This window comes from Narcine bancroftii, chromosome 2, assembly GCF_036971445.1.
Source record: "Narcine bancroftii isolate sNarBan1 chromosome 2, sNarBan1.hap1, whole genome shotgun sequence".
Taxonomy (NCBI): Eukaryota; Metazoa; Chordata; class Chondrichthyes; order Torpediniformes; family Narcinidae; genus Narcine; species Narcine bancroftii.
Window position 1 is genome coordinate 42,928,846 of NC_091470.1, and position 26,472 is coordinate 42,955,317.

The 26,472-nt window shown below is 42.3% G+C and overlaps 1 protein-coding gene across 3 annotated transcripts in view; it reads right to left on the reverse strand.

Moving 5' to 3' along the window:
- The window catches only part of LOC138753443 (ena/VASP-like protein), a 161,120-nt gene extending 139,020 nt beyond the window's left edge, over window positions 1–22,100 (reverse strand). For 2 of the 3 annotated variants that reach the window (XM_069916447.1, XM_069916446.1), the window contains exon 1: window positions 21,731–22,098. In XM_069916447.1, coding sequence (XP_069772548.1) covers window positions 21,731–21,735 — 5 coding nt within the window. In that variant the 5' untranslated portion in view covers window positions 21,736–22,098. Of the gene's footprint in view, window positions 1–19,867; window positions 19,929–21,730 lie in introns of all 3 variants that reach the window. The other variant, XM_069916444.1, reaches the window with a different exon arrangement.
- Between the last annotated feature and the right edge of the window lie 4,372 nt (window positions 22,101–26,472).

Below are 26,472 nucleotides of genomic sequence, written 5' to 3' on the forward strand. Positions count from 1 at the left end.
CTAGGAAATGTGGTAGTTATATCAAGAATCTGCCTGTGGGTTTCTTTTGGGTGTTGATGTGGGGGTGGGGTAGATGTTGAAATACAAATTGGTAAACAAGAACCAAAATGCTGGGCAAGTCTCTGAGATTGGAAGAGAGTTGGAGGTATTAGTGTAGAGGGTTGGTGGAGAATTAATGAGAGCAAGCTAATTAAGTTAGTTAATTGAGGTTGCAGAGATTTACAAGGATGTCGCCTGGGATGAAGTTTTTCAACTACGAGGAAGTGAAGCGGAGTGGAGGAGGCCGACAGAACTCCACTGTGGAGTGGAGGAGGCCCATTGGGTTCTACTCTGGAATAGAGGAAGCCAATAGGGTTCTACTCTGGAGTGGAGGAGGCTAACAGGATTCTACTCTGGAATCGAGGAGCCTGACAGAGTTCTACACCAGAGCAGAGAAGGCAGACGGGGTTCCATTCTGCAGTGGAGGAGGCTGAAGGTGCTATACAAAATTATGAGGGCATAGATGCTAAGAAACTTTTCACCATGTTAGAGGTTTCTAAAATCAGAAAGTATAAGTTTTAGATAAGATTAGCTAGTTTGGAGGGGATCTGAGAATATTTTGTTCTCACCCAAAGGTGGTGGGAATCTGGTAGGCACTGCCTGAGACAAGGAATTTTATAACATTTAAAATGCATCAAACACTTGAATTGCAAAGGCATAGAAGTCTGCATACCAAGTACTGGTAGTTGGGATTGGGAAAATTGTGTATTACTGTGGTGGTACGCCTCCGGCCTACTGCAGGGGTCAACACCTGTACCTGCAGGAGTGTACTGCCGGCCTACTGCAGGGGGCAACCTCTATACCTGCAGGAGTGTAAGGGGACAGGACAACACCTGGCTGGCTGTCTGAAGGGATCAAGCCCCACCCGGTCGAGTGTCAATCACCCTCTGGGATATAAGCCTGCACCGGCCTCCCGAAGCTCACTCAGAGTTACTGCAGCTACAGCCAGCGTGGCTCTGTGGAAGTCTTTGTGGATTAAAGCCTGTTGTACAATCTTTACCTTGTGTGTGTCTGATTCTGGCTAACAGCATACCACAATTACATAGTCAACATGGGCGTCATAAGCCAAAGGACCTATTTATGTCCTATATGACTCCATAAACTCCAAGACTGATAGAGGATCTGGTTTATAGTATCAGCCTAGAACTTGGTCAGAGGATTTATTTTTAGATGATGCAAAAGCTGACAATGGTCACAAATGGTACATCCATTCAATAGCCACTGAAAATCCAAGATGTAGAGTCCAAGTGCATAGTCTCCCACACATTAACAAGGCAGACATCTAAGCATCCCCAGAATAAGAATCATAGATATCACAATTCAGGTGGTAAGTCCCTGACTGTTAACTGCATATTTTTTATATCATATAAAAACATGTTTATTTCTAAGCAATATATATAAATTTATTTTAAACCTTCCATAGAAAGTAATTTCAGTACCAACATGGTCCGAACAATGTAAGAGACAATCCCACTGATAATCCTACAGATAATTCCACCGTTCCTTGTGGCCTAATGTGAAAATATTGTCAAGGTTTCAAGGATAACTGTGTCTAGAAAAATCCAGTTGAATTCTAACAGACAGGGAACTGGTTATTTGCACTTATCACCCTGGAAAAGACAAGTGTTATAAATTGTATTTCTAGCCGAGAGCTTTTAATTTACAACAAAAAATGGACAGTGAAAGCTGATCTAATTAGCAGGTAAAGGAAACAGTGTTTTCATTGTGAAGCAGTGGTCAAGGAGCTTTAATACTAGGTGAATGTTATTTCAAGGGTGGACTGGAAACTGATGAAATGTAACATTGTTATGTTTAAATTATTGTACTTAGGAACAAATATGGATGGAATTCTATCTGTATAAACACAATTAGAGTGTTCTGTGATTGAGTAGATTGTTCACTTATCTGGACACTGGAACAATAATTAGAGCAAGGAGAATGCTGAATTATGGACCAAAAAGAAACCCCACCATCCAAGTTATGCCAAAACTATGCAACACTTTGCATATCTGAAGGCTGAATCACTTAACTTCGAGCTCTTGAAGAGGCATCAGTAGACATGACTAGAAAAAAAATAGGGCTTAAAAAATTATATAAAAGGAGTTATAAGAAGGTATATTTGGAATTCTAATTCAAATTAATTTGTGACAGTGGAATGAGCAGATACATGTTTGATTGCCAACTTACAAATTTACGACACAAGGAAGAAAGCTTTTGAATAAAGATTAACCCAAAAATGTTTTTATGCAGGATGCAAAGACATACACCTTGGAATATTTATGAAACCGCTATTTGCTAAGATAAGAGGTTTTATCTGAATGAAAGAAAGGGATGAAACAGTCATCTTCCTTGACAATTCAGTAGCAACAAAAACCCAGGCTATTTATTTTATTATCAAAGATTTGCTTAAACATGCTGTTTGACATCAGCTGCAGAAGATCTATTCTTCTTCTGTTCATTAGTGCTCTGCTTCCTTCTTCAATTCAATCAGTTATTTCAATGTTTAAACCCATTCACTAAAGTACATCAAGAATTTGCATCTAACCCATCACCAAAATTGCCAAACTCTGTCTTCACCCAAAGCCATCACAGCCTCAATTATTCGACTGCTGAAGCCCTTTATTGTTTTAGCCTGTGACTGAACCAGTAAACTACCTCATTCTAATTCCTACACACTTCACCTTATCTAAAACTCTGCTACTCCTGTCTTAACTCACAGCAAATCCCATTCAGTTATGGTTTTTAGACTTCAGGCATGCAATAGCACAATCAAGGAATTTTGCTGCTACACGGGCAGTCTAAAAAGGAATGTGCAGAAATTTTGAGTCAATTCCTGCATTGCGATTTATCCTGCAGGACCCCTGCAGAAAAATTTGTTGTCTGTCATTCACTACTGCACGTCTAACCACCGGGACTGTTGCATACAGGTACCTGCAATCCAAAAAGGCACCCGGTGTGAACGACTACATGGGTAGTAATTATGTTAACTTTTTCCGTGACTTTCCTGGCATTGCAGTCTAAAAACCATAAATTGTTAACCCTGTAAAATTGTTCAACATTGGGGGATTGTTTAACGAGGAGCCAATTTTAAAACCTTTATCCTTGTTTTCAAATTCCTCCATCGTTTTGAAAACTATAAATTTTCTCCTACTTTCTAATCTTCTAAAATATATTTATTTTACCCTTTTACTCAAAGATGAATCAAAGGACTCCAGTACCAATGGGCAAAAAGTGATAATTGGACATGGCTAGAAGGACAGGAGAGCAAAGATGACAATTGAAGGGAAGACCTGGAGGAAAGGAGAGGGAGGGAAAGGAAAAGAGAGAGACAGAAAGGAGAAATCAGGATAGGGAAAGTAGAGAGAAAGGGAAGTGGCTAACGGAAACTAGAGAAGTTGATGTTAATACCATCTACTTCACAAGATCATGATATAGGAGCAGAAGAAGGGCCTATTGGCCCATTGAGTCTGCTCTGCCATTCTAATCATGAATTGATCCATCCTCCCACTCAGCCCCACTCCCCGTAACCCTCGATTCCCTAACTAATCAAATACCTGCTTATTTTTGCTTTAAATACACCCATCGACTTTGCTTTCACAGCCGCCTGTGGTAACAAATTCTACAGACTCACAACCCTCTAACTAAAGAATTTTTTCAACATCTCAGTTTTAAATTGATGTAGTTTTATCCTGAAATTGGAGGGGATGTTAACATGTGCTCATTCCCCCTGTTCTTTTTTTTCCCTTCTCCCCAGCCCTTTTATTTAGATGCCTACCTCATTTTTGATCATATCTTGAAAAAGGCCTCAGGTCTGAAACATTGGTAATATATCTTTACCTCCTATGAATGCTGTAAGACCTGCTGAATTTCTATAGCACATTTTGTCTTTATTACAATCACAGCATTTGCAGATTTCATGATTCACTCCAGTACCAGCAGCTCTGATGTCCCTCTTTACAGTCTAAGATGTATTGCTTTTCAATTAAAGCATTCTCCTATGCTCTATTCTTGCTACAATATTTAAATTCAAATTTGATAGGGTATATGACATCATGCCAAATTTCCTCATACTCCTTAGAAAGTAGCAGGGCTGTTGTGCCTTCTTCATGGTTGTCTTGAACTTCCAAGAATTTGAAGGTTCTGACTCTCTCCATCTCCTTCCCATCAATGCAGACAGGAGTATCTGGCCCCTCAGCCTCTCCTTCCTAAAATCAACAATAAGCTCTTTGGTTTTGGTGACATTCAGAACAAGATTGTTGCTCTGGCACAACCCAACCAGTTTCTCAATTTCTATTCTCTATTCTGACTATCATTTCCAATTATTTGGCCAACAACAGTGGTGTCGTCAGCAAATTTGTAGATTGAGTTGGAGCTAAAATTGGCTATGCAGTCATAGATGTGCAAGGAATAGAGTAGGGGATTAAACATGTAGGCTTAGGATGCCCCAGATAGAGTACTGAATTGTTTGGCTACAGATTTTGTCTATATTACCACACATCAATTACAGCAAAGAAACAGGCCAATATAGCCCTTCTAGTCAATGCCAAACATCTTCACCCACCTGGTCCCTATGATTCGCACCTGACCCATAACCCTCCACATCTCTCTCGTCCATATACCTATCCAACTTTTCCTTAAATATTAAAATCAAACCAACATCTACCACTTTGGCCGGAAGCTCATTCTACACTCCCATCACTCTCTGAGTGAAGAAATTCCCCTCATGTTTCCCCTCAGCCTTTCCTCCTTCAATCCAATCCATGTCCTCTTGTTTGAATCTCCCTTAATCTCAATGGAAAAAGCCTGTCCACATTGAATCTCTCTGTCTCCCTCATAATTTTAAATACCTCTATCAACACACCCCTCAATCATTTATAATCCAGGGAATAAAATCCCAGCCTGCTCAACCTTTCCCTGTAACTCAAATTCTGAAACCCAGGTAACATTCTTGTAAATCTCCTCTGCACTCTCTCTATTCCGTTTATATCCTTCCTATAATTCGGTGACCAAAACTGCATACAATATTCCAAATATGGCCTCACCAATGCCTTATACAACTTCAGCATAGCATCCCAACTCCTGTATTCAATACTCTGATTTATGAAGGCCAATATACTAAATGCTTTCTTCACCATCTATCTATATGTGAGTCAATTTTCATGGTATGTACTAGAATTCCTAAATCCCTTTGTTCTACTGCACTCCTTAACTGTCTACCATTTAATGTGTATGACCATTGCTGATGAGTCCTACCAAAATGTAGCACATCACCTTTATCAGTATTAATTCCATCTGCCATCTTTCAGCCCACTCTTCTAACTGTCCGATATCCCACTGCAAGCTTTGATAACCTTCTTCCCTGTCCACAACATCACCAATCTTCATATGATCTGCATACTTACTAACCTAAATTACCACCCTATCATTTCAAGATCATTAATATATATGACAAACAACAATGGACCCAGTCACCGACCTCAAATTTGACAAACAATTTTCCACTTCTACTCTCTGACATCTCCCATCCAACCATCATTGAATCCATTTCACTACTTCAACATTAATACCTAATGCTTGAACCTTCCTAACTAACCTCTTATGCATAACTTTGTTTATATCCTTCAAGGGGCTCAATTTTATCCCTCACTCTTCTTTTACTTTTAATGTACCTGTAGAAACCCTTTGGATTTTTTTTTACCTTACCTGCCATATCAGCCTCATATTTCCTTTTAGCCTTTCTAATTTATTTTTTAAGATTTTTTTTACACTCCTTATATTCCACAAGCACTTCATCTATTCTTTGCTGTCTATACCTGTTGTACATCCTCTTCCTCAGAGCTATATTCCCAATATCCTTTGAATTTTCTAACCTTTGCTTTAATCATCACAGGGACATATCAACTCTGTTCTCTCAAAATTTCCCATTTGAATATCATCTATTTGTCTGTTTCATCCTTCCCTGAAAATAAATTATCCCTATCCATACCCTCTTAATCCTTTTGCATATCCTCAAAATTTGCCTTATTCCAATCAAGAATATCAACCTTAGTCCTATCCTTCTCGATATTAACCTAAAACTAATAGTATTATGATGACTAGACCCGAAGCATTCCCCAACAAACCTCTGTCACCTGACCTATCTCGTTCCCTAATAGGAGATCCAATACTGCCCCCTCTCTAATCAGTTCTTCTATGTATTGATTTAGAAAATTTTCCTGAACAACATTTGACAAACTCCAACCCATCCAGCAATTTTACAGTATGGGTGTCCCAGTCAATGTGTAGAAAGTTAAAATCTCCTATAATCACCACCTTGTATTTATTACACATATATACTATCTCCTTATAAATTTGCTCCTCTAATTCCCTCAGCCCATTAGTGTTTTCATGCCTTTCCCATTCCTCACTTCCATCCAAATAGCCTCAATGAACGAGCCCACCAATCTCTCCTGCCATAGCACCGCTGTAATATTTTCTCTAACAAGCAATGTGACTCCTCCACTTTTTGTTCCCCCATCATGCCTAAAACTAAGGAATCTTGGAATATTTAGATGCCAATCATGCCCCTCCTCCAACCAAGTTTCACTGATGGTTACAATATCATATTTCTATGTGTCAATCCAAGCTCTAAACTCATCCATTTATCTTATAATACTTCTTGCATTGAAATATACACACTTAAGAGAATGTCACATACACTCCTTTGATTACCATCTACTTTTACAACCCCACACCCTTCATTAACTTTAACATTCTGGTTCCTCTCTCCCTCTCTCCCTTCAAATCTTGGTGTTCTTCTACCCTAATCTCCACACTCTCATTTTAATTCCCATCCACCTGTCAAACTAGTTTAAACCCTCCCCAGTTCTAGCAAACCTGCCCGCCAGGATATTGGTCCCCCTCCAGTTTAAGTGCAGCCGATCCCTTTTGTACTGGTTAGACCTTCCCCAGAAGAGATCCCAATGATCCACAAATGTGAACCCCTGCCCCCTATTTATATTCAAATTTTAAACTTTTAATATTCACATTTCTATTGACTTTGATCATTTTCACTCAGCATCAACTCTTCACATTAAGCACATGCTCTCAGATATTTAAGCTTCTTTCAGTGTTTCCCTGGAATAGACTAAGGGAATGGTGGAAGTCACAAATAGAAGTTAAAATGTGCCTTGATGAACACTTAAATCACTAGGCATTGAACACAATGGACCAAGTGATGGAAGATGGCATTAATGCACTGGTCAGCATAAATATGGTGTTTTGATTATGTATAATTGAATGAAAATGGCACACTTTCAATTGATATTTTAGAAATGGCACTACAGCATGATAAACTTCCCAGTTGCCTAGGTTATTGATGATGTGTTAAAGGAACAGAACCCTAGCGAGTTTAAAAGAAATGTAGAAATTGCCGCCATTAGGTTTAAGAATGTGGAAATGGGCCTTCAGTGCATTTAAATAAAGCATAGGAAGGCAGGAGTTGAGCCAGAAACCAATCCATCAAGTTTCCAAATAGCCATATGCCAGATTATCGAAGATTTACTGGACAAGGCAAAAGGAGGAATGTATAACTCCAAAAATAGTCACAAGAATGACAAACAAGATTGACCCATTACTCCTATACAGACAGCACTCTTTCCAGAAAAAAAAACATTCAACTTGTTGGAAAGATTAGCTCCTCATGTCCTGGATTCATGGCTCACACAAGTAGTATGAGAATCAATGGTTTGCTCCTTCAAATGCCACATTCCACCAACTACATCAGACATTGTTCAATACAGCAACATCACCTCCCATTCTATAACATGCACCCAACAATAATTAAAGGCTCAACCGTGACATTCTTTGCTTCACATCAGGCTTACAGGCTCAAAGATTTTGTAGTACCCACACCAAGATTTCACAGATTGCACATATTATTTGACCACCACAAACATTCACTTGCAAGCACACATGAATACACATCACCCTATCATAAGTATAGCACTCACTAACACACTTTCCTCATCATTAAAGATGGCATACCACATCATTTAACCCTTCATCCAATAACTTCCTCTTGTTTATCAATGGTTAAGTAGCATGAAAGAACTCGGGCATCAATCATTTGACTGTCTTTTTATAAAGTATGCAGCCTGTCCATTTTATCATGAAAATGGTGATCAATGGCATCAGACCCTTGACCCAACCATAGAGGAGTATTGTAGCTTCAGCAGAAACCATCCAATATTTGAGTACTAAAGTGGAAATGCAGACTATGCAAACTAAACTTGATGCAGTACAAAATCAGACTACTGATTAACAGCAGCAGGAAACAGAGAAGTTAAGGGTTATCTGAAAATGGAACTACAATTGGAATTGGGAACCATAAGAATGTTGTCTGTTTTATTGAGATCAACTCTTATTCTTCAAACCTAAGATATGATGGGCCCAAACCACTTAACCTACAAACCTACAACAAACCTACCAAACTTAGAATCAATATCATGAACATTTGCTGCCCTTTCTCAGTCACAAGTATAACCTTCCTTGGGTAGAAAGATCAGATCCAGGCACAATATTCCATATGTGATCTGACCAAAGTTCTCTAAAACTGAAGCAAGGCACCTCAAATCTTGTACTGAAATCCTCTTGCTGAAACTACATGTCAACTCAAGTGATTTATTTACAAGATGTTAAGGTGTCTTTAAATACAATACCTTTAAATGTCTTACCATTTAAAAAGGTTTTTCCATCGCACATTTTTCAACCAGACAACATTATGTCTTTCTACATTATGTTCCGTTGGCCACTTTCCTTGCCTATTTACCCAGTCTGCCAATGTCTCCTTTGAGCATCTTTCCACCCTCCATGAAACCCGCATTTCCACCCACCTATGTATTATTAGCAAGCATGTATTTCTTATACTTGATCTCATCATCCAAAACATTGTTTTAAAGTCTAAACAGATCGGGCCCTTGGGCTGATGCCTATGGTGTGACCCCCAATGGCCTCAGCATCCCTGTTTTCTGTTCATCAAAATTCCTCATTTTCCACATCTATATATTACATCCAATACCATGCACTCAAATTTTGCAACATCATTTCTTGTGTAGCACCTAACTGAAATCTTCTGAAATTGGCACATGAACTGCTTTAGCTTTAGACATTCTCTCATTAAAACTTCACATCCAAAAGTTCCAACAGGCTCATAAAACATGAATTCATAATTCCATGATTACTGCCTAAACACCCTATTTCTTTTCAAGTGTCCTGTTACCATTTGTTTCATGGATTACCACATTACTGATGTCAGGCCAAAACTCTATCCCCCTTTTTTAAATAATAGGGCTACATTTTCTGGTGAAACTCTTCCTGAATCCATAAAAATTTGAAAGGTACAACTTTACACAACTGTATTCAATATTACCATGGGAAATGATACAAATGTAGCACCCTACTGTAATTGATCAAATTCAGTCAAGTTAAAATAATAAAATGTCAAATAAATTGTGCACAATGTTTTGTTTTTTATTAAAGAAAATAAGGAGTTTCTGAGATGAAGCAACATTTCCATTTAAAGTTCTGTTCTCCAGACTTTTACAACCTTTGATAGTTAGATTTTGTTCCTTTTGTGGTGTTAAATTAAATTAACATTTCATTCATTTTTCATTTGTCAAGCCTATTCCATTTTTGGAATGTTTTGTTCATCAGTCCATGGTTAGTTAGCAACTCTTTGATTATTCTATGGCTGAAAGGGGCAATGCTCAACTCAAACGCAATTTGTTTTGAGTGCATGTGTATCCAAAATATCCTTTTATTTTGTTATATATTTGGAGAATATTCATCCTCTTTTTATGCATGGACTATTTGCATACCTAACAAGGTGAGAAATCTCTGGTTGAACCTTCTGGATTCTGAAGGTTTGTCTGGCTGATTCACACATGTTCATTTTTAACTCAGTGTAATAAACAACACCAGGAAAAAGTTCCTCAGCTATCTCAGTTCCATATATTTCTTTGATGACTTTACTATGCAGGTTATAAACAAAGCCAAAACACATCTTTAAATAAATCACTATATTCTATAAAAGACAAAAATTAAAACTTGATGAATTTGTATTTTTGATACCAAGGTTCCAGCACAGTAATTCAAACATTAATATATGCCAAGCTTTTTAAATTATTAATGTCTTATCAAAAATAATTTGCTACTGAGTGGCATAAATTAAGTTAAAGAACATAAAACTGTAAAGCAAATATCAGCTCCAGTTTGCCATCTTATTAATTGAAACTTATAATTAAATCAATGGCATTTATGTAAAAATACCCTTAAATGAAGAACTAGATCCTATTTATTTTTAGATCTTTCGAGTGGGTGTGTATGTAACATGTCATTGTATTGAAACTACAGTCATTTGGGGGCATAATGAAGTGTTTCATGGTACCACATAATTACAAGTGATATACATTAAAGTGTGCACCCAACATACTGTTGCATCAGAATCTTGTCAGGGATTGACAGTAGAAATTATCCAAAAGAACATATCAAATTGCAAAGCCTACTCAATGAAGATCACAATACAGTTTTAAACAAGAACCAAGATGTTCTGAATACCACAGCATTGTATAAAGCAAGTACGTTTGCTTTATATAGGAATATTAAGTTTTGCCTGCTTGGAAGCTGTGCAGTTAATTTCATCACAGTCATTCTAAATATATTACCATCAAATCAGTGGCCCTTCAGTAGGATTATATTAACTCTTTATTGATTTAATTCAATGGTATGGATCAACATGCAATAGTATACCAGCCAATGAGGAAATTACATGGCAATATTCTTCTCAAAACAAATGGAATAAAATTCCATCACTGGCATAGCATTTTAAATTTAATTATTGGTGTGCTTTCTGCATCCTCAGACAGTCTTAAAAGATGCCATGGAATTTCATAAAGAAGTGAGGAATTATCTGAAGTGTCCTAAAAAATATTTAACCTTCATTCAAATGTTTCCAACAAGGAATTTGTCATTGAAATCTTTATATTTGTGGGGATTTGCTACATGTAAAATTTTGTGGCCACATTCCCTTCATTGTAACAGTGTCAACACTTCCAAAGTACTTCATTTATGAAATAAAGAAAAGTGTGTCAATGGAAAGAGGTCATATACTCATATTTCATTCTTTCTTTTAGATTACTACAATTTAATTTGATCTGTATAATTCATAATTTTATCAATTCTAAAATTTGGTCTTGGTTGATGTTATGTGTGGAGGAAACGTGGGCTCCCTGCCTGTTGGAATATGTGTATTGTGGGTGGTCATGTGTTCTCCATGTCTGAAACTTATTTGGAAGGCACATCACCTGTCAATTAGGGTTGGACTATGGCCACCCATTAGTGCACTCTTTGCTGTTGGCTAACTTAAATCACCTACGGTCATTATTGGCTAGAACAGTGGTTCTCAACCTTTTTCTTTCCACTCACATACCACTTTAAGTATTCCCTATGCCACAGGTGCTCTGTGATTAGTAAGAAATTGCTTAAGGTGGTATGTGAATGGAAAGGAAAAGGTTGAAAACCACTGTTTTAATTGTACTGAATTGACTCATTATGTGCACGGTTTCATAGCTCCAAAGGAAATGGGCCAATGACAATTTTTATGAAGTAAAATATTTCAGTAACAATTGGGTCTAGGGAAGTGGTTCTCAACCTTCCCTTCCCACTCACACACCACCTTAAGCAATCCGTTACTAATCACAGAGCACTTAAGGCATATAGAATTCTTAAAGTGGTATGTGAGTGGATAAGAAAAAGGTTGAGAACCACTGGGCAAGAAGCACAGATTAGCACTGTATATGACACCAATGCACAGCGCATTCTTTTTCTCTGCCTTGTGGTCCAAGCATCGATCTATGCCAGGTCACTACTGAGCACATCACTGGAAGTGTCATGGGTAAGGTGTGCACAACACTGAAGCTGAGCCATAGTATTGCAATAGATCACACATGTCAAACTCTGGCCCACGGGCCAATTATATTTGGCCCGCAAGATCATTTCAAAAATCTATTAGAGGTGGCCCGCTGGCCGCCGCGCCAGTATAGCGCATGCACAGCTAATACTATAAATCCCAGAATGCATTGGCGTCAGCCTGGTAATCGCCCCCACCTCCTCTGTTTATGTTGCAGGGTCTCACCGTGGACTCTGGTTTTGGGGCCTGGCCGGTGTCGGGGAAGCCAAGGCCGCTTCCCAGCGCCCGGAACTGGAGGCCTCGGGCCTGACCTCGCCAGGACCATTGCCCTCTCCCCCTCCCTGCCGCAGGCCGACCCGCGACTCACGGTGACGGGGCCGCTGATCCACCAAGATGCCACCCTGCAGCGAGAGCCGATGCCCCCGCACTGTCGTTGTCCAACTCGATCACCCGGAAACCCCGCCCTCCCACACACAGGCCTGAGTAAGTATTATGAACTTTAATCTCAGGATAAAACGATCTTCCAATAGTTTCATGTCACAGTGATAAATATATTCCTGGTTAAAAATGGTCCTGCACCTGGATACAAGCTCATTAGGCATAAAACTTGAAAAGTGTGTAAATCAAAGGATATCTGTACCAATGGAAAAAGGGCATGGCAAATAACCCTGCTAGAGTTCATGCCCACAATCAGTCACCCATTTGATTGTTTCAGGAATCATGTTATTCTCCCACATTCTCAATAGCCCTCAGATATTACTATTCGACAGCACACTAGCAACATTTGACAAATCCTCTATAGAGAAATATTATTTATTGAATATTTTATTTCTCATTTGTTAATGCTTCTGGAAAGAGTTTATCCAAAACTATTATTAAACATTTATTTTAATAAGAAAAAGTTTAACATTACATATGTTGAAAGAAGAGAAAACATGCAGACGTTGTTGAAAATTTTCAATAAATATTTAGTTCGGCCCTCGACTTAGTCCAAGTTTTTAATTTTGGCCCTCCGTGAATTTGAGTTTGACACCCCTGCAATAGATCAATACATGAAGAGAGCCACACATTGATATAGGGAACCGGGTGTGTGTAAGAGTCTCTGTTTGTAGCACATGTACTCAGGTGTGTGAGTGTATTGAGTATAGGTTCACTATTGTCGGAGTCCAACCTAGGTCCGAGATTAATCTATCTTTTTGCCTAAGTGAAGTAGTAATCGAGTACCATTTAGTCCCCTGTTAGTCTCCCGTGTGTAAACTAAAGTTGCATGTGATTATAACACTTGTGTCCAGGCTCAACCCTCTCTGAACCCACTAAACTTGATACTCATCGAAAGGCATTCAATTGGTGCTGCGAGCAGGGTTCAAAGAGTTTCAGCTGGACACATGTGGAGTCTTAACCATATGGGAATGGGAGATTGTACTAACAATGTGGGAGATCCTACTAATATGTGTGTGTGTGTGTGTGTGTGTGTGTGTGTGTGTGTGTGTGTGTGTGTGTGTGTGTGTGTGTGTGTGTGTGCGTTGTGCGAGTGCGTGTGTGGGGGTGTGTGTGTGTGGTGTGTGTGCGCGTGTGTGTGTGCGCATGTGTGTGTGCGCATGTGTGTGTGAGTGTGAGCGTGTGTGAGTGTGAGCGTGTGTGAGTGTGAGCGTGTGTGAGTGTGAGCGTGAGCGTGTGTGAGCGTGAGCGTGTGTGAGTGTGAGCGTGAGCGTGTGTGAGTGTGAGCGTGTGTGAGTGTGAGCGTGTGTGTGTGTGTGTGTGTGTGTGTGTGTTTGTGTGTGTGTGTGTGTGTGCGCGCGCGCATGTCCTGTCAGGTGCATGTTGATTGTGTATCTGCTCACCAACAGGGGCAGCAGGATCATAAAACCCTCAGGTGGACCAATGACTGTCAAGGGTTCAGTCATTTGGCAGTGTGACTAACTGACTAACAAGCCACACCATCCCATGTGATTTGATTGACAGGTTGGACCCCCATGGAGAGAAGATAGGGCACCATGTGGTCTCCCTTCTGAAGAAATCAGGATTTCCTGAGACTGGGGGAATGGTGGGGGAGCCCTATAGTTACTGATATCTCTACTGAGGAACCACTGGGGTATCATATCTGAGTTAAGCAGTCAGGGCATCCAGAAATATGAGCAGATAGAATCCCTACAATCCAGCACGGATCCCTGTGGGAGGCACTGGATGCTGCCAGGACACGCATCAGTCACTTAGAAACTAAGTACACTGAAGCTGCCTGCCAGCTGGTCAAAGCACGGCAGCTTCAGGCAGCCCGCCGATATGGCTGGCAGGTTGACCTTATTAAGATCAAAATGATCATTATGCGTGGTGAGGAGAGTGATGCTGGGTTGGGAGATAGGGATGAGTGTTTGGATGTTGTTGACTCTGCAGAGGTCAAGTCCAAAATTACATGCACCCTGGAGACCTTGCAAGCCCAGCCAATGACCACATGGTCCTAGCCCCATCATGAGGGTCCCCATTGGTTCTCCACAATGGGGAAAGTGCCAAGAATGATGAGAGTCCAAGTGGATGGGAGAAGGGATGGTGCAAGATCATAGAGAGGGAATACACCACCAAGGAATTGGTTGCACTGGAGGACAGATACCACCAGCGGTTGGGTGACCATTTAGCTGCCTGGCTACTCTGACTGTGGGATGAGAGGGCTCCCCATATTCACCTTTCCCATTTAGAAGCTAGCACTGTCTAAAATGCACTCAGTTAATGACTCCCTGCGAGTGCCACCTGAGGGGATCAAGGAGTGAAACCTGCTATGGATCCGGGTAGTGACTGAAGTGCAGGCCAGGTTCCCCATGCTGTTAGGACCTGACTTACCAAATTCACTGGCACACCATTAATGAGGGCATCAAGGTCAATGGGCCCAACACTATTTGAGCTGCACGGTCCACAGCGGGATTGTGGATGGACTCCACTGTAGCCCTGTTGGTGTGGCATCCACATCGTGGGCACCCACTGCCCAGCCTACGACCACCAAGAATACCATCTTTCACTGGGCCCCTGAACAGTAGTTAGCCTTTGAAATGGTAAAACAAGCCATGGAGTGACAGACCAGAGTCTCTTTCGAACTCCAGGTCTCAGCCTCCACCACAGCAGCTGAGTGGAGCCTCTGGAAGAAATCAATGGCTGCAGAGTTCCACTCAGCTTCTGGACGAAATCCCTAGCCGAGCCTGCCTCACGCTACACCCCCTTCAAACGCCAGCTCCTACTTGGCCCTCCTCACCACAGAGCACCAAACTGCCAATGAGATTGTTATTCTCTAGCCTCACCTCCCCATCATGTGGTGGATCAAGTCCTCTGATGCCACCCACAAGGAGCGACGTAGGTCCAGAAGGAGTCAGCAGGCTGCATGAGAAAGTCATGTCCCTCCCTGAGAATCAAAATCCCCCATCTGAAGTCCCTGCCATCAATCCCTCTCCTGTATCCTGGGGTCAGCTATTTGACTCCCTCACCAAGGAAGAACAGCAACAAGCCTAGTTTTTGGATGGCTCCAGTTATTGGAAGAATGGGAAGCAGCTATGGCGAGCAGCGGCACTACACCCATGCACCGTTACTCAAGAGGGGGTGGGGGGGTGGGATCCAGCCAGCTCGCAAAATTGGCTGCAGTAGCACTGGCAATAAAATCGATGATGGGTCTGGTGAATATCTATACTGATTCATGGGGTGTGGTGAATGGGATGGCGGTGTGGATGTCTCGCTAGCACAAGACAGGGTGGCCTGGCAACATGGAGTCACAGGAAGAGGGGTCACCTGGGGTTCGACAGGGTTTAGGGTGGCATTAACCCAGGATCAAGTGCGGACAGTGGTAGATAATTGCCCCACATACCAGCAGGATAAACCATGGGGCTGGCCGATGGGGATACCAGGGCACATTTGACACGCACAGGAGCAGGCCAAGTCTGGCAAGTAGACTATGCTAGCCCTCTCCCATACCAAAAGAAAAGCATATATACTGATGGTGGATACCTATTCTGATGTCTTGGTGGTGCCCTGCGAGTGGGTCAACCAGGACAACACCATTTGGGGGCTGAAATACCCATTTATGGAACACCATGGCAGGTACAGTCTAATCAGGGCTCACATTTTACTGGGGTTAAGATACAAAACTGGGCACAAAGGCAAGTATCTTAGGGATTTTTCACATCCCCTACCACCCAAAGCATCAGGATTAATAGAGCGCATGAATGGTCTCCTCAGGCAAAAGATGCACTTACTGACACCCAACAACATGTTCAAGGGGTGGCTCAGAGTGCTACAAGAAGTGGTAGACCATTTAAATTCATGCCCCTCTGAACAGGATGGAGGTGGGGGGGGGGTGTGGAGGTTTCACTTTCTAGACATTTGGCCACATCGGCACATCAAAAATTAGATGAGGTTGACCTTCAAGACCCTTGAAAAATTCCATCCGCCTTGCAGGGCAAAGACCACTTGACGGTATAGAAGACCACCCTGCAGGACCAAGCACAACACAAAGCTGCAATTCCCCACACTGGTCTTCACAACAGAGTGCTGCGATCACATCACTGATTTCAGCCAGCACCATTCCAGCAACCAACAAGAAACACTTGTCACTTATTATGCAAAGAACTCTCAGCAAGACAGGCAATAGCTGTTACCATGGAAACCTAAACCTCATTATTGGACATACGATCACATCTTTTGTTATGCACATTCCAGCTGCAGATTTTGTAATGGACCTTTTGTTTTGTTTTTCTCATTTTTAATCACCCCAAGCTGTCTTAATAATATCTTTAAGCACACTCAGGGAATTGGAGTTACAATTCACTGTTGAAAAGTTACAGTTTATAAGTAGAGTGTCACAGATCAAATACTGAAAAGAAACATACATATTTTGTTTCACTTGACAATGACGCTATCACCCCAGCAATTCCATTAACAGATACAAATACCCATGGGGTGGGTGCTTCAAGGGCTTTTATTTAAAATCACAAATTGGCTAACTTTCATTCCCAATTCCTCCTGGCTATAGTTACAAGGATCCAACACAGGCACTTGTGGAACCCGTGTAAAGAGAATGCGAACAGGAACGGCATCCTGGTGCTAAATGACAGCCCAGAAAAATGAGGCGCTCCGGGAACACCCTGGCTGTATGCATGCCAGCCTGCCCTCTGCCTCACTAGAAAGCATAGTCACAGGCATCTGGGCTCTTTGCGTAGGGACCTCTCAAGTGTGGGATGTGCATGCCAAGAGAGGGCTCTGACACCTCATGAATGACCCTGCCTGCTCAAGTGGAAAGGTGCACATATTTACCATATTATCTGTCAATCAAGGTTGGACTCCAGCCACCCATTAGTGCATACCTTGTCATTGGCTAATTTAAATGCCCTTGGGTCATTATTGGCTAGAAGCACAGACTGGCTCTGTATACAACTCCAACGCACAGCACATTCTTTCTCTCTGCCTCATGGTTCAAGCCCCAGTCATTCCTCCATGCCAGCTCACTACTGTGGACATCGGTGAAAGTGTCACTGCAGATGAGCCATAATACTGCGATAGATCAGTACTTGCAGAGAGGCACACCCCGCACTGGTACAGGGAATTGGGTGTGTGTAAGAGTCCCTGTTTGTAATGTGTATAATCAAGAGTGTGAGTGTGTTAACTATTGTTGGAGTCCAACCTAGGTCTGAGGTGAATGCCTATACTGTTGCTTAAGTGAAATAGTAATTGAGCACCATTTAACATTCTCCCCTGTTAGTTTCCCGTGTGTTAATTCAAGTTACGTGTGATTGTAACATTTGTGTCCAGACTCATCTCTCTGTGAACCCACCAAACCTGATACTTTTCCCAACACAGCATTTGACTGGATCAAAATTGTGAAATCCAGTAAAATGCTACAGTAAGGGAGCTTCACAATGATAACCATTATGTTCATAATTTCTGATCCTTACCCTATGACGTATTCACTTTTCCAAGTTACAAATAACCTCTTTATGATTTATAACATCAATCCAATAATTATCTTATCTTTCGCTTTTAGATGATGTGTAATATTGTTTTAACAACTAATAACCTCCCATTATTACATCTAGAAATATGTTGTCACTACCAATTTTGTAATATCATCCAATAATAGACATCAGAATTTTGTACTAACAGGCAATATTGGTGTGAATTACTAAACAGTGCAGGTGATCATTATTCTTGAGACATAAGACTAAAGGTGCTGGATCTGAAACAAAACACGAGTTGCTGGAGAGGCTCAGCAGGTCTGGCAGCATCTATGGAGATGCTTTTCAAACCAAGACCCCTCATCAATGTAGAGAGAGAAGGTAGGCAGTATAAAGAGAAGTGGGGACAAGGTCAAGGGACCAGTATTTGATTGGCATGTTGATTGATTAGACCAAGAAGTCCACGTCAGCTGCAGGCTCGTTTGTGGCTGACCAGTCCGATGCGGGACAGGCAGACACGATTGCAGCGGTTGCAAGGGAAAATTGGTTGGTTGGGGTTGGGTGTTGGGTTTTTCCTCCTTTGCCTTTTGTCAGTGAGGTTGAGCATCTTTTGAGGGGGAGGACGTGGAGGGGGAGGACGTGGAGGGGGAGGACGTGGAGGGGGAGGATGTGGAGGGGGAGGACGTTGAGGGGGAGGACGTGGACCTGTCCTCGGGCCTGCGCAAAGGAGCTTTTAGGTGGAGTGCAGTGCGCGCAGTACTGGCCCCACCCTTTACACCCATGGTTCGTGTGCCGTGGCCAAGCAAGCTGGGACGTGGCAGCGAGGTCCTTGGGTCGTAGGTTTTATATCGGAGTGGCCTTCTCCTATGCAGGTTTCTTACCCGGGCTGGAGGGGCCTGCCTCCCCTCCTAGGTCGGTCCATACTGCCCGGACCAGGGCCGAGGACGCCGCAGTTCACCCTGTGCCTGGATTGGGGCCGCAGACATAATGCCCCGATCCCATCTCCTCTTTATACTTGCTATCTTCCCTCTCCATATGCAGTATTGACGAAAGGTATTGAGCCAAAATGTCACGACGTTATTTCCCTCCACAGGTACTGCCTGACCCACTGAGATCCTTTGGCAACTTGATTTTAATGCCCATTCTTTTTTGTCCTTTGTTTAAAGCATATGTAACTTCAAACTGAAGTTCATTTCATAGGGGTGAATTCTTTTTTTTACATTACTGAAGGTAGTCATGGAAATTACATTTTGGAAATTGTATCACTTCAAACTTGCATTTTCTTTAAACAGTGGAAAGCAACTTCCATTAAATGTACTGAGTTCTGAGAAGCAGGAGCTTAGGATAAATAATAGCCTTTTAAATAATTTTTTTGGGGTACAGTAAATGTGGTCAAGTTGGGAGCAACTATCTCTGTCCCCTTTCAACTTATGCAAAGGTATGATCTTTGAAACATGCAACCCAACTATAAGACATATATTTAGTATTTGTCCTTAAATAGCTTTTGATAATGGTCCAGAGACTGCACTGCAGGGATATGGAGTCAAAATTCCATCCTTATAAATTCTAATAACACTTCTCTAAGAAGGAAGGAAAAATTAGAAGCCAAAATGAAACCTCAACATGTCCTAATTTGGAGTTACAGAGCAGAACTGGCATAGGTTTGCAAACAAAATACCAGTTTATCATCTTTGGGCATGACATAAAGACTTAACTAAATAGTACAATAATTCAAGTGCTGTTGTAAAATTGTCTATTGTACCTAGTACAAAACATATTAAGGTTTAAGAATCACTTTGTTCCCAATTTTTTGAACAGATGAATGTCAGTTTGAGCTTAAAGTAACACACAATTATCTTACACACCTAAACATGGGCAAAAATTATGACACAAAGGAAATTATGACCCAAATTCTGTATGTTGCTTTTGGACAGTATGAAATGAACTCCAGGTTTACCTGAATCATGCAGAACATTCTTCATTCATTCTCTGGTTTGTGATAAATTAGCTGACTTCAACTGGGGCAAAAGTAAATACAATAAGAAAAAAATCAACAGGATTTATTTTGCAAACAGCTATCCACCCAGTGATTCCTAATGGAAGGAGTCCATCTACATATGTCAGCCATACCCTTAGCAGTGATCAAATAGTTAGCTGACATTCAAAGTCTAGCCTGCTACAGGGATAGCAATTGGATGTGATACAAGGACCTGCCATCATCTCTGAGACTAAACTCAAGAGGTTAGAATTGAGACGAGAAACACTGAAGCTCGAAGCAAAGGTCATCTTCTCTCTGCTTTATGCAGCTCAATCTCTCAGGTTGCACTTCACATTTACTTCCAACCCAGTAGGATATATTCATTTCCACTTTCCTCTCCAGTTAAGTTCCCTCTACCACTTTGAACAACATTTCCCCAACTGGCTCTGGATTCATTCCTCTGGTTTTGTTGAAACTTTTACCTTTCACGCCCCTTAGCCAAATTGCTTCTCACCAAATCCTCATCGTATCCCACCTGGCTTCGATCCCCGGAATTCCAGATAATCTGTAAAGGAGTCTCTTCTCATCATCTCTTGTCCCAATTAATCTCTCCTTTGCTTGGACTTTTGAAGGCTGAAAACATTTCTTCAAGTCCATGCTCGGAAACAGTTTGAGGTTCCCCTCTCAAAAATGGCGGTCAGACATTCTTTTTAAAGTCTTGTATTATTACAAAAGATGCCACTATGTCACGGCAAGCATCCAGAAATAGGTATTCAAATACATGCCTTTGGCATGACCTCTGCCTTACCCATTCAAAAGGTAGGACTATGGATATAGCTAAAATATGAAGAGCCCTTCACAATCCTGATGCCATCTATGTAACACATACATGTAGACTGTTCAAAAGTACTGTGTATTTTACACACATTAATTTCTCCTATCATTTTCTAAAGAATCTGGCATAAGCTGTAATAAAATACACAACTGTTACAGCCGCATAAGTAACAAGATCAGCTATTTTATAAAAAAATATATAGTTTATGGCAGGGATGTATGAAATTTATTTTGATGTTATCATTTGATTTGATAAAGCTTAATTAAGCAAACTGCCAGAAAGGAAAACGAACATCCCCCCCCACCCAGCAAAAAAAAAGGGCTTTTCCCCCCCTCTGGTGAGATGCATATCCTGAATCGTTGACTCGCAGGCGATGCACCTGTCAGATTGGCTTTGCCAGCTTGCAGGGATCAGTAGATCAACCTTCCTCTTCTTGCTCGCCACGAGTCCATTTCAAATATTGCAACTCAGAATAAAAACGAGCCCGCAATGGTCTGCTGCCGACTGAAGTTCGGCCCATCCGGTTCCTCCTTTGCCAACCCGGGTTACTGCAAACCACACCTGGCGATTGGACCGTGTCCTGAAAGAAACAATCCCTCCAAGGACATTGGTTTCTTTCACAGTCCATGGACCGTCACGTTCATTTTGTTTTAAATCCAATTGTGACCAGGTCACGTTGCACCGAAAGAGAGGTTCTGGGTTGAGTTCGGCGAGACCACCACACTGGAATAACTTGGCTGATCTCGGGACAGGTGTGGATGCCGAATGAAGACAGTCACCTCAGCTCCAGCACCGATCAGCCGGGGCTCCCCAGGGCAGCGGCGACTGTGCGAGGGAGGGAGGGGGGAGTGAGGGGGGGGGGGGGGGGGGGGAAGCGCACAACCCATCACTCGCCCACCCTTTCAAACGCCTCCTCTCAGCATGAGCCCCACTGCCGGAAAAAAAATTGGTTTAGTTATTCTTCTGCTGCCAGGCGGGGTGGGGGGGTTAATGCTATTAAATCTTACCTCATTTCCAGGAGAATGTACGTGTGCTGTGTGTGAACGTGTCCACCCGTGTGGGGAAGGGGCCGCTTGCTGCCAGCGGCTCGGTGTCGCCTCTGTGTTTACACAGCCCAGCTGTCCGCTCCCGCCGCGCGCCGCCCGCGCGCACCCTCGCCCGCGTGCACCCGCTTCCAAGGGATTGCACTGTTGGCGGCGATGACTCCCGCTGCGATTTAATGGCACTTTCCAGCCTCCCCTCTCAAACGCTTTGCCCTCCCCACATTTTTATTCGACTCCCTTCCCTTCCGTCCATGGCTGACAATGAGGAGCTTGGCCGATTGTGGCGGCGGGCTCGCGTTCCCCGGGCTCGCCCGATTCGTTCACCCTCCTCCCCTCTGGGACCGAGCGCACAGCCGCAGGAGCCCAGGGGGAGACATGGCCTGACAGGAGAGAGAGCGAGAGCGAGAGAGGCGGGGGCTTCTGCTGCAAAGCGGGAGGAGGAGGGGGACGCGGACCTAACACAAGCAGTTCTGTTCGACGCTGGGGAACCGGGCGAGCGCGGGGAGTGGTGACACTGACCTGCTGCAGGAAGAAACTGCGGCTCTTCGTCTAAGGGCGCGAAGAGAAGGGAATGGCGAGAAGCAATGAATTAGAACCAAGGAACCAGAAAGAAGCGGGGACAGACAGTGGGAAGGGACCCCAATAGCAAATGATCGAAGTGACATGCAGGCAAACTAAACATTGGCTGGGCTCGACCCAAACTCTCGGTGGGAAACCCTCCAATTCTCGCCCCAGTGTTTGCATTTTACTGATTTCTCGCACACATTTTGAAATCAAACCAATTGGAACGATCACTTGAAATCGAAAACTTCCCCATTTCTGGAGGGTTTTGTTTTAAAAAAAAACATCATCTAAATGAAGATTGAGTTCAGTATTACCTCTCTGAGCTGCTGCAAGAAATATTCCCTCCTCTCCTCTTATATTGCTCACTGCCAAACGCGTGTGGTCGATGTGTGTGTCTGCGGTAAGTATGTAGGACTATGGTAGAGCAGTATATTTCCAGAAATTCTTTGTTTGCTCTGTATTTTTAACGGTTTGCAACCTTAACCTGATCCACCCTATGAAGTCATCTCAAGAAAAGAAAATATCCTTCCTGCAATAGTTCAAAATAGTTATTGTTTCATCTAGAATCCAAAGCAGATCGTTTTGGGTCACGTCTCCAGAATGGAGGACCATCGCCTTCCCAAGATCGTGTTCTATGGCGAGCTCTCCACTGGACACCGAGACAGAGGTGCACCAAAGAAGAGGTACAAGGACTGCCTAAAGTAAGCTCTTGGTGCCTGCCACATTGACCACCGCCAGTGGGCTGATCTCGCCTCCAACCGTGCATCTTGGCGCCTCACAGTTTGGCGGGCAGCAACCTCCTTTGAAGAAGACCGCAGAGCCCACCTCACTGACAAAAGACAAAGGAGGAAAAACCCAACACCCAACCCCAACCCACCAATTTTCCCTTGCAACCGCTGCAACCGTGTCTGCCTGTCCCGCATTGGACTTGTCAGCCACAAGCGAGCCTGCAGCTGACGTGGACATTACCCCTCCATAAATCTTCAGCCGCGAAGCCAAGCCAAAAGATTGCTTGCCATTACTTACAAAGTAGTAATCCCATATCTCCTTCCCTAAATATCATTTTTTTTTCAGTGTGCTTTTAAATTCTTTCATGGACCCTTGTTCCACCAGCCCTGCTGGTAAGTTCGTTCAAATTTTGTATTGCCCACAAATCTGAATATCCTTTGAGGCTTTGGTATTGTGTTTCCAAAATCCACATCCAAATTAGACATATTTTGCACGTGATCAAGGACAAATTCCTGCCTTATTAACATCAGAAAAGGGCATCAGTTAACATGGGAAGATCTTGGATTACTGAAGGATCTATTTGATGGACTGGAAATCTTCAGATGTCATACCATAAACATAAATGAGAGATATAGATGCATTATAATACTAAAATATAAAGCAATCCTGACCAAGTATTAGTTGACCTGGAGAAATTAATCACTCATGATGCATTTACAAAACATATGGATCTCTGGAGAGAGAGAGAGAGAGAGAGAGAGAGAGAGGCTGTGGTGCAACTAATTAGACCAATTATTTTAAATAGGTAATACTTGATTGTTTTTACTTTTAACTTTTAAATATTTTTATTTTAATTGTTGAGTTATTTTTTTTATTTTTAAGAATGATTTTGTATTTTTGAATGATATATTTTCCATCTGGCATTGTCAGCACATCCAAATTTGTGGCGACAGCTTGTTCTGAGTGACAGAATTAAGCCTTTTCCTGTCTGCTTCTACTTATCACTGTTTCTCAACTCCACCTCCATCTACCTGCCATCCTTAATTCATCCTGTATCCATCTATCACTCACTGACTTCTCCCCTTCTCTTTAATGCTGGTCCTCTTCCTTCTCCATTCTCTGTCGTGATGTCCTGGTGTGATGAGTCCCTTTCAAAAATCCAGGTCAATAAAATCTACTGCTTTCTCATGTCCTCCAGATCAGTATCATTCACAAAAGGATGTATAAATAAAGTCTATTTTGAAGAAGTCTCTGACAAACCTTCACCCACATATTATCTGTGCAACCAGAGGAGCCAACATACCTGACCACTGCGACACCACCATCAAGAACTCCTACTGAGCCATCCCCTGGTCACCTGGCTAAGGCCAAGGACTACAGCACCAGTAGTGAAGACAGTGAAAGTATGATCAAAGGAGGTGGAGGAGCACCTGCAGAACTGCTTTGAATCAGTGGACTGGACCATATTGAAGAACTCATCTTCAAACTTGAATGAAATTCCACAGCTATCATTGACTTCATCAGGACCTGTTTGGATGAGCGCATATATTGGAAGTACCCCAACCAAAAGCTGTGGATGAATCAAAGGATTCACAACCTGCTGAGGGCTAGGATGTTGACATTCAAGACCAATGATCCAGATCTTTATAGGAGGTCCAGGTATGACCTACAGAAGGCTATTTTAACAGGAAAAAAGGCAATTCTGAGTAAAGCTAGAAACAGAATCTGATACTTGACTGCTATGGTGGGTCCTCCAGGCCATTACATCTTACAAGTCAAAGCCTAACATCATAAATGGCTGTGATACTTCACTCCCCATTGAGCTGAATACATTTAATAATTGCTTTGAAAATGAGATTTCAATGGTATCAATGAGAATCCGTGCAACCCTACGATATCTGTCTCTGAGGCTAACATTACAACATCTTTCACAAGGGTGAGCCCTCATAAGGTGTCAGGCCCTGATAGCATTTCTGGTAGGGTATTGAAAATCTGTGTCAACCCATCAGATGAAGTGCTCACAGACATTTTCAATCTCTCATTGCTGTTGCTGGAGGTGCAAAAGGACATCAATCATATTGGTGCCCAAAGAAGAGCGTGTGAGCTGCCTTAATGACTATCGCCCAGTAGCATTCACATCTACTATAACAAAATGCTTTCAGAGGTTGGTCACGGCCATAATTAACTCATACTTAAGTAAAGATATGGGCCCAGTGCAAGTCACCTACCATAGCAATTGCTTGTCAGCAGATGCAATCTCTCTGGCTCTCCACTCAATCCTGGATCTCCTAGACAGAAGCGACACATATATCAAGCTGCTTTTATCGATTACAGCTCAGCTTTCAACACTATCATCCCCTCAATATTGGTCAGCAAGCTTCTAAACGGTCCCCTGCACCTCTCTCTACAACTGTATCCATGACTTCCTAATTGGAAGACCACAGTCAGTGGGAATCAGTAATAAGGTCTACTCCTCACCAACACAGTGGTACCTCAAGGATTTTTGCTTAGCTCACTGCTCTACTCTCTCTCTACACCAATGACTGGGGGGGGGGGGGCTAGGCACAATTCAATGCCATCTACAAATTTGCTGATGACACCATGGTTGTCAGCAGAATTACAGACAGCAATGAGGAAGTGCACAGGAGGGTGATAGATCAGGTAGTTGAGTGGTGTCAGAACAACAACCTAGCACTCATTGTTAACAAAATTAAGGAACCTATTGTAGTCTTCAGGAAAGGGAAACCAAGAAGACACAAACCATTCCTCAATGAGCAGTGGAAAGGATAAAGAACTTTAAATTCCTGGGTGTCAACATCTCCGAGGATCAGTCCTGGGGTCTCCAGGTCAACGAAATCACAAAGAAGGCTCATCAGTTCCAATACTTCATTAGGAGTTTGAGAAGATTTGATATGTCACCAAAGACTCTTGCAAATTTCTATAAGTGTACTGTGGAGAGCATTCTGACTGGTTGCATCATTGTCTAGTACAGAGGTCCCAATGCACAGGACAGGAAACAAACTACAGAGAGTTGTGAACTCAGCCAGTGCCATCATGGATATCTACAAGAGGCAGTATCTCAAGAAAGCACCCTCTATCATCAAGGACCCCCACACCCAGGCTATGCCCTCTTCTCATTGCTACCGTCAGGAGGAAGGAGCCCGAAGACGAACACCCAATGGTACAAAAACAGCTTCATCCCCTCTGCCATCAGATTTTTGAATGGACAATGAAACAGAGATGCTACGTCACTTTCATCTCTTTTGCACGAATTTATTTATTTTTAAAAATAGTGTAGTTATGGACATGCAATTTATATTAATGTTTGCACCTATAACAGACAATACTGCTGCCGCAAAACAACACATTTTATGACATATGTTCAGAACAATAAATTCTGAATCTGATTTTAA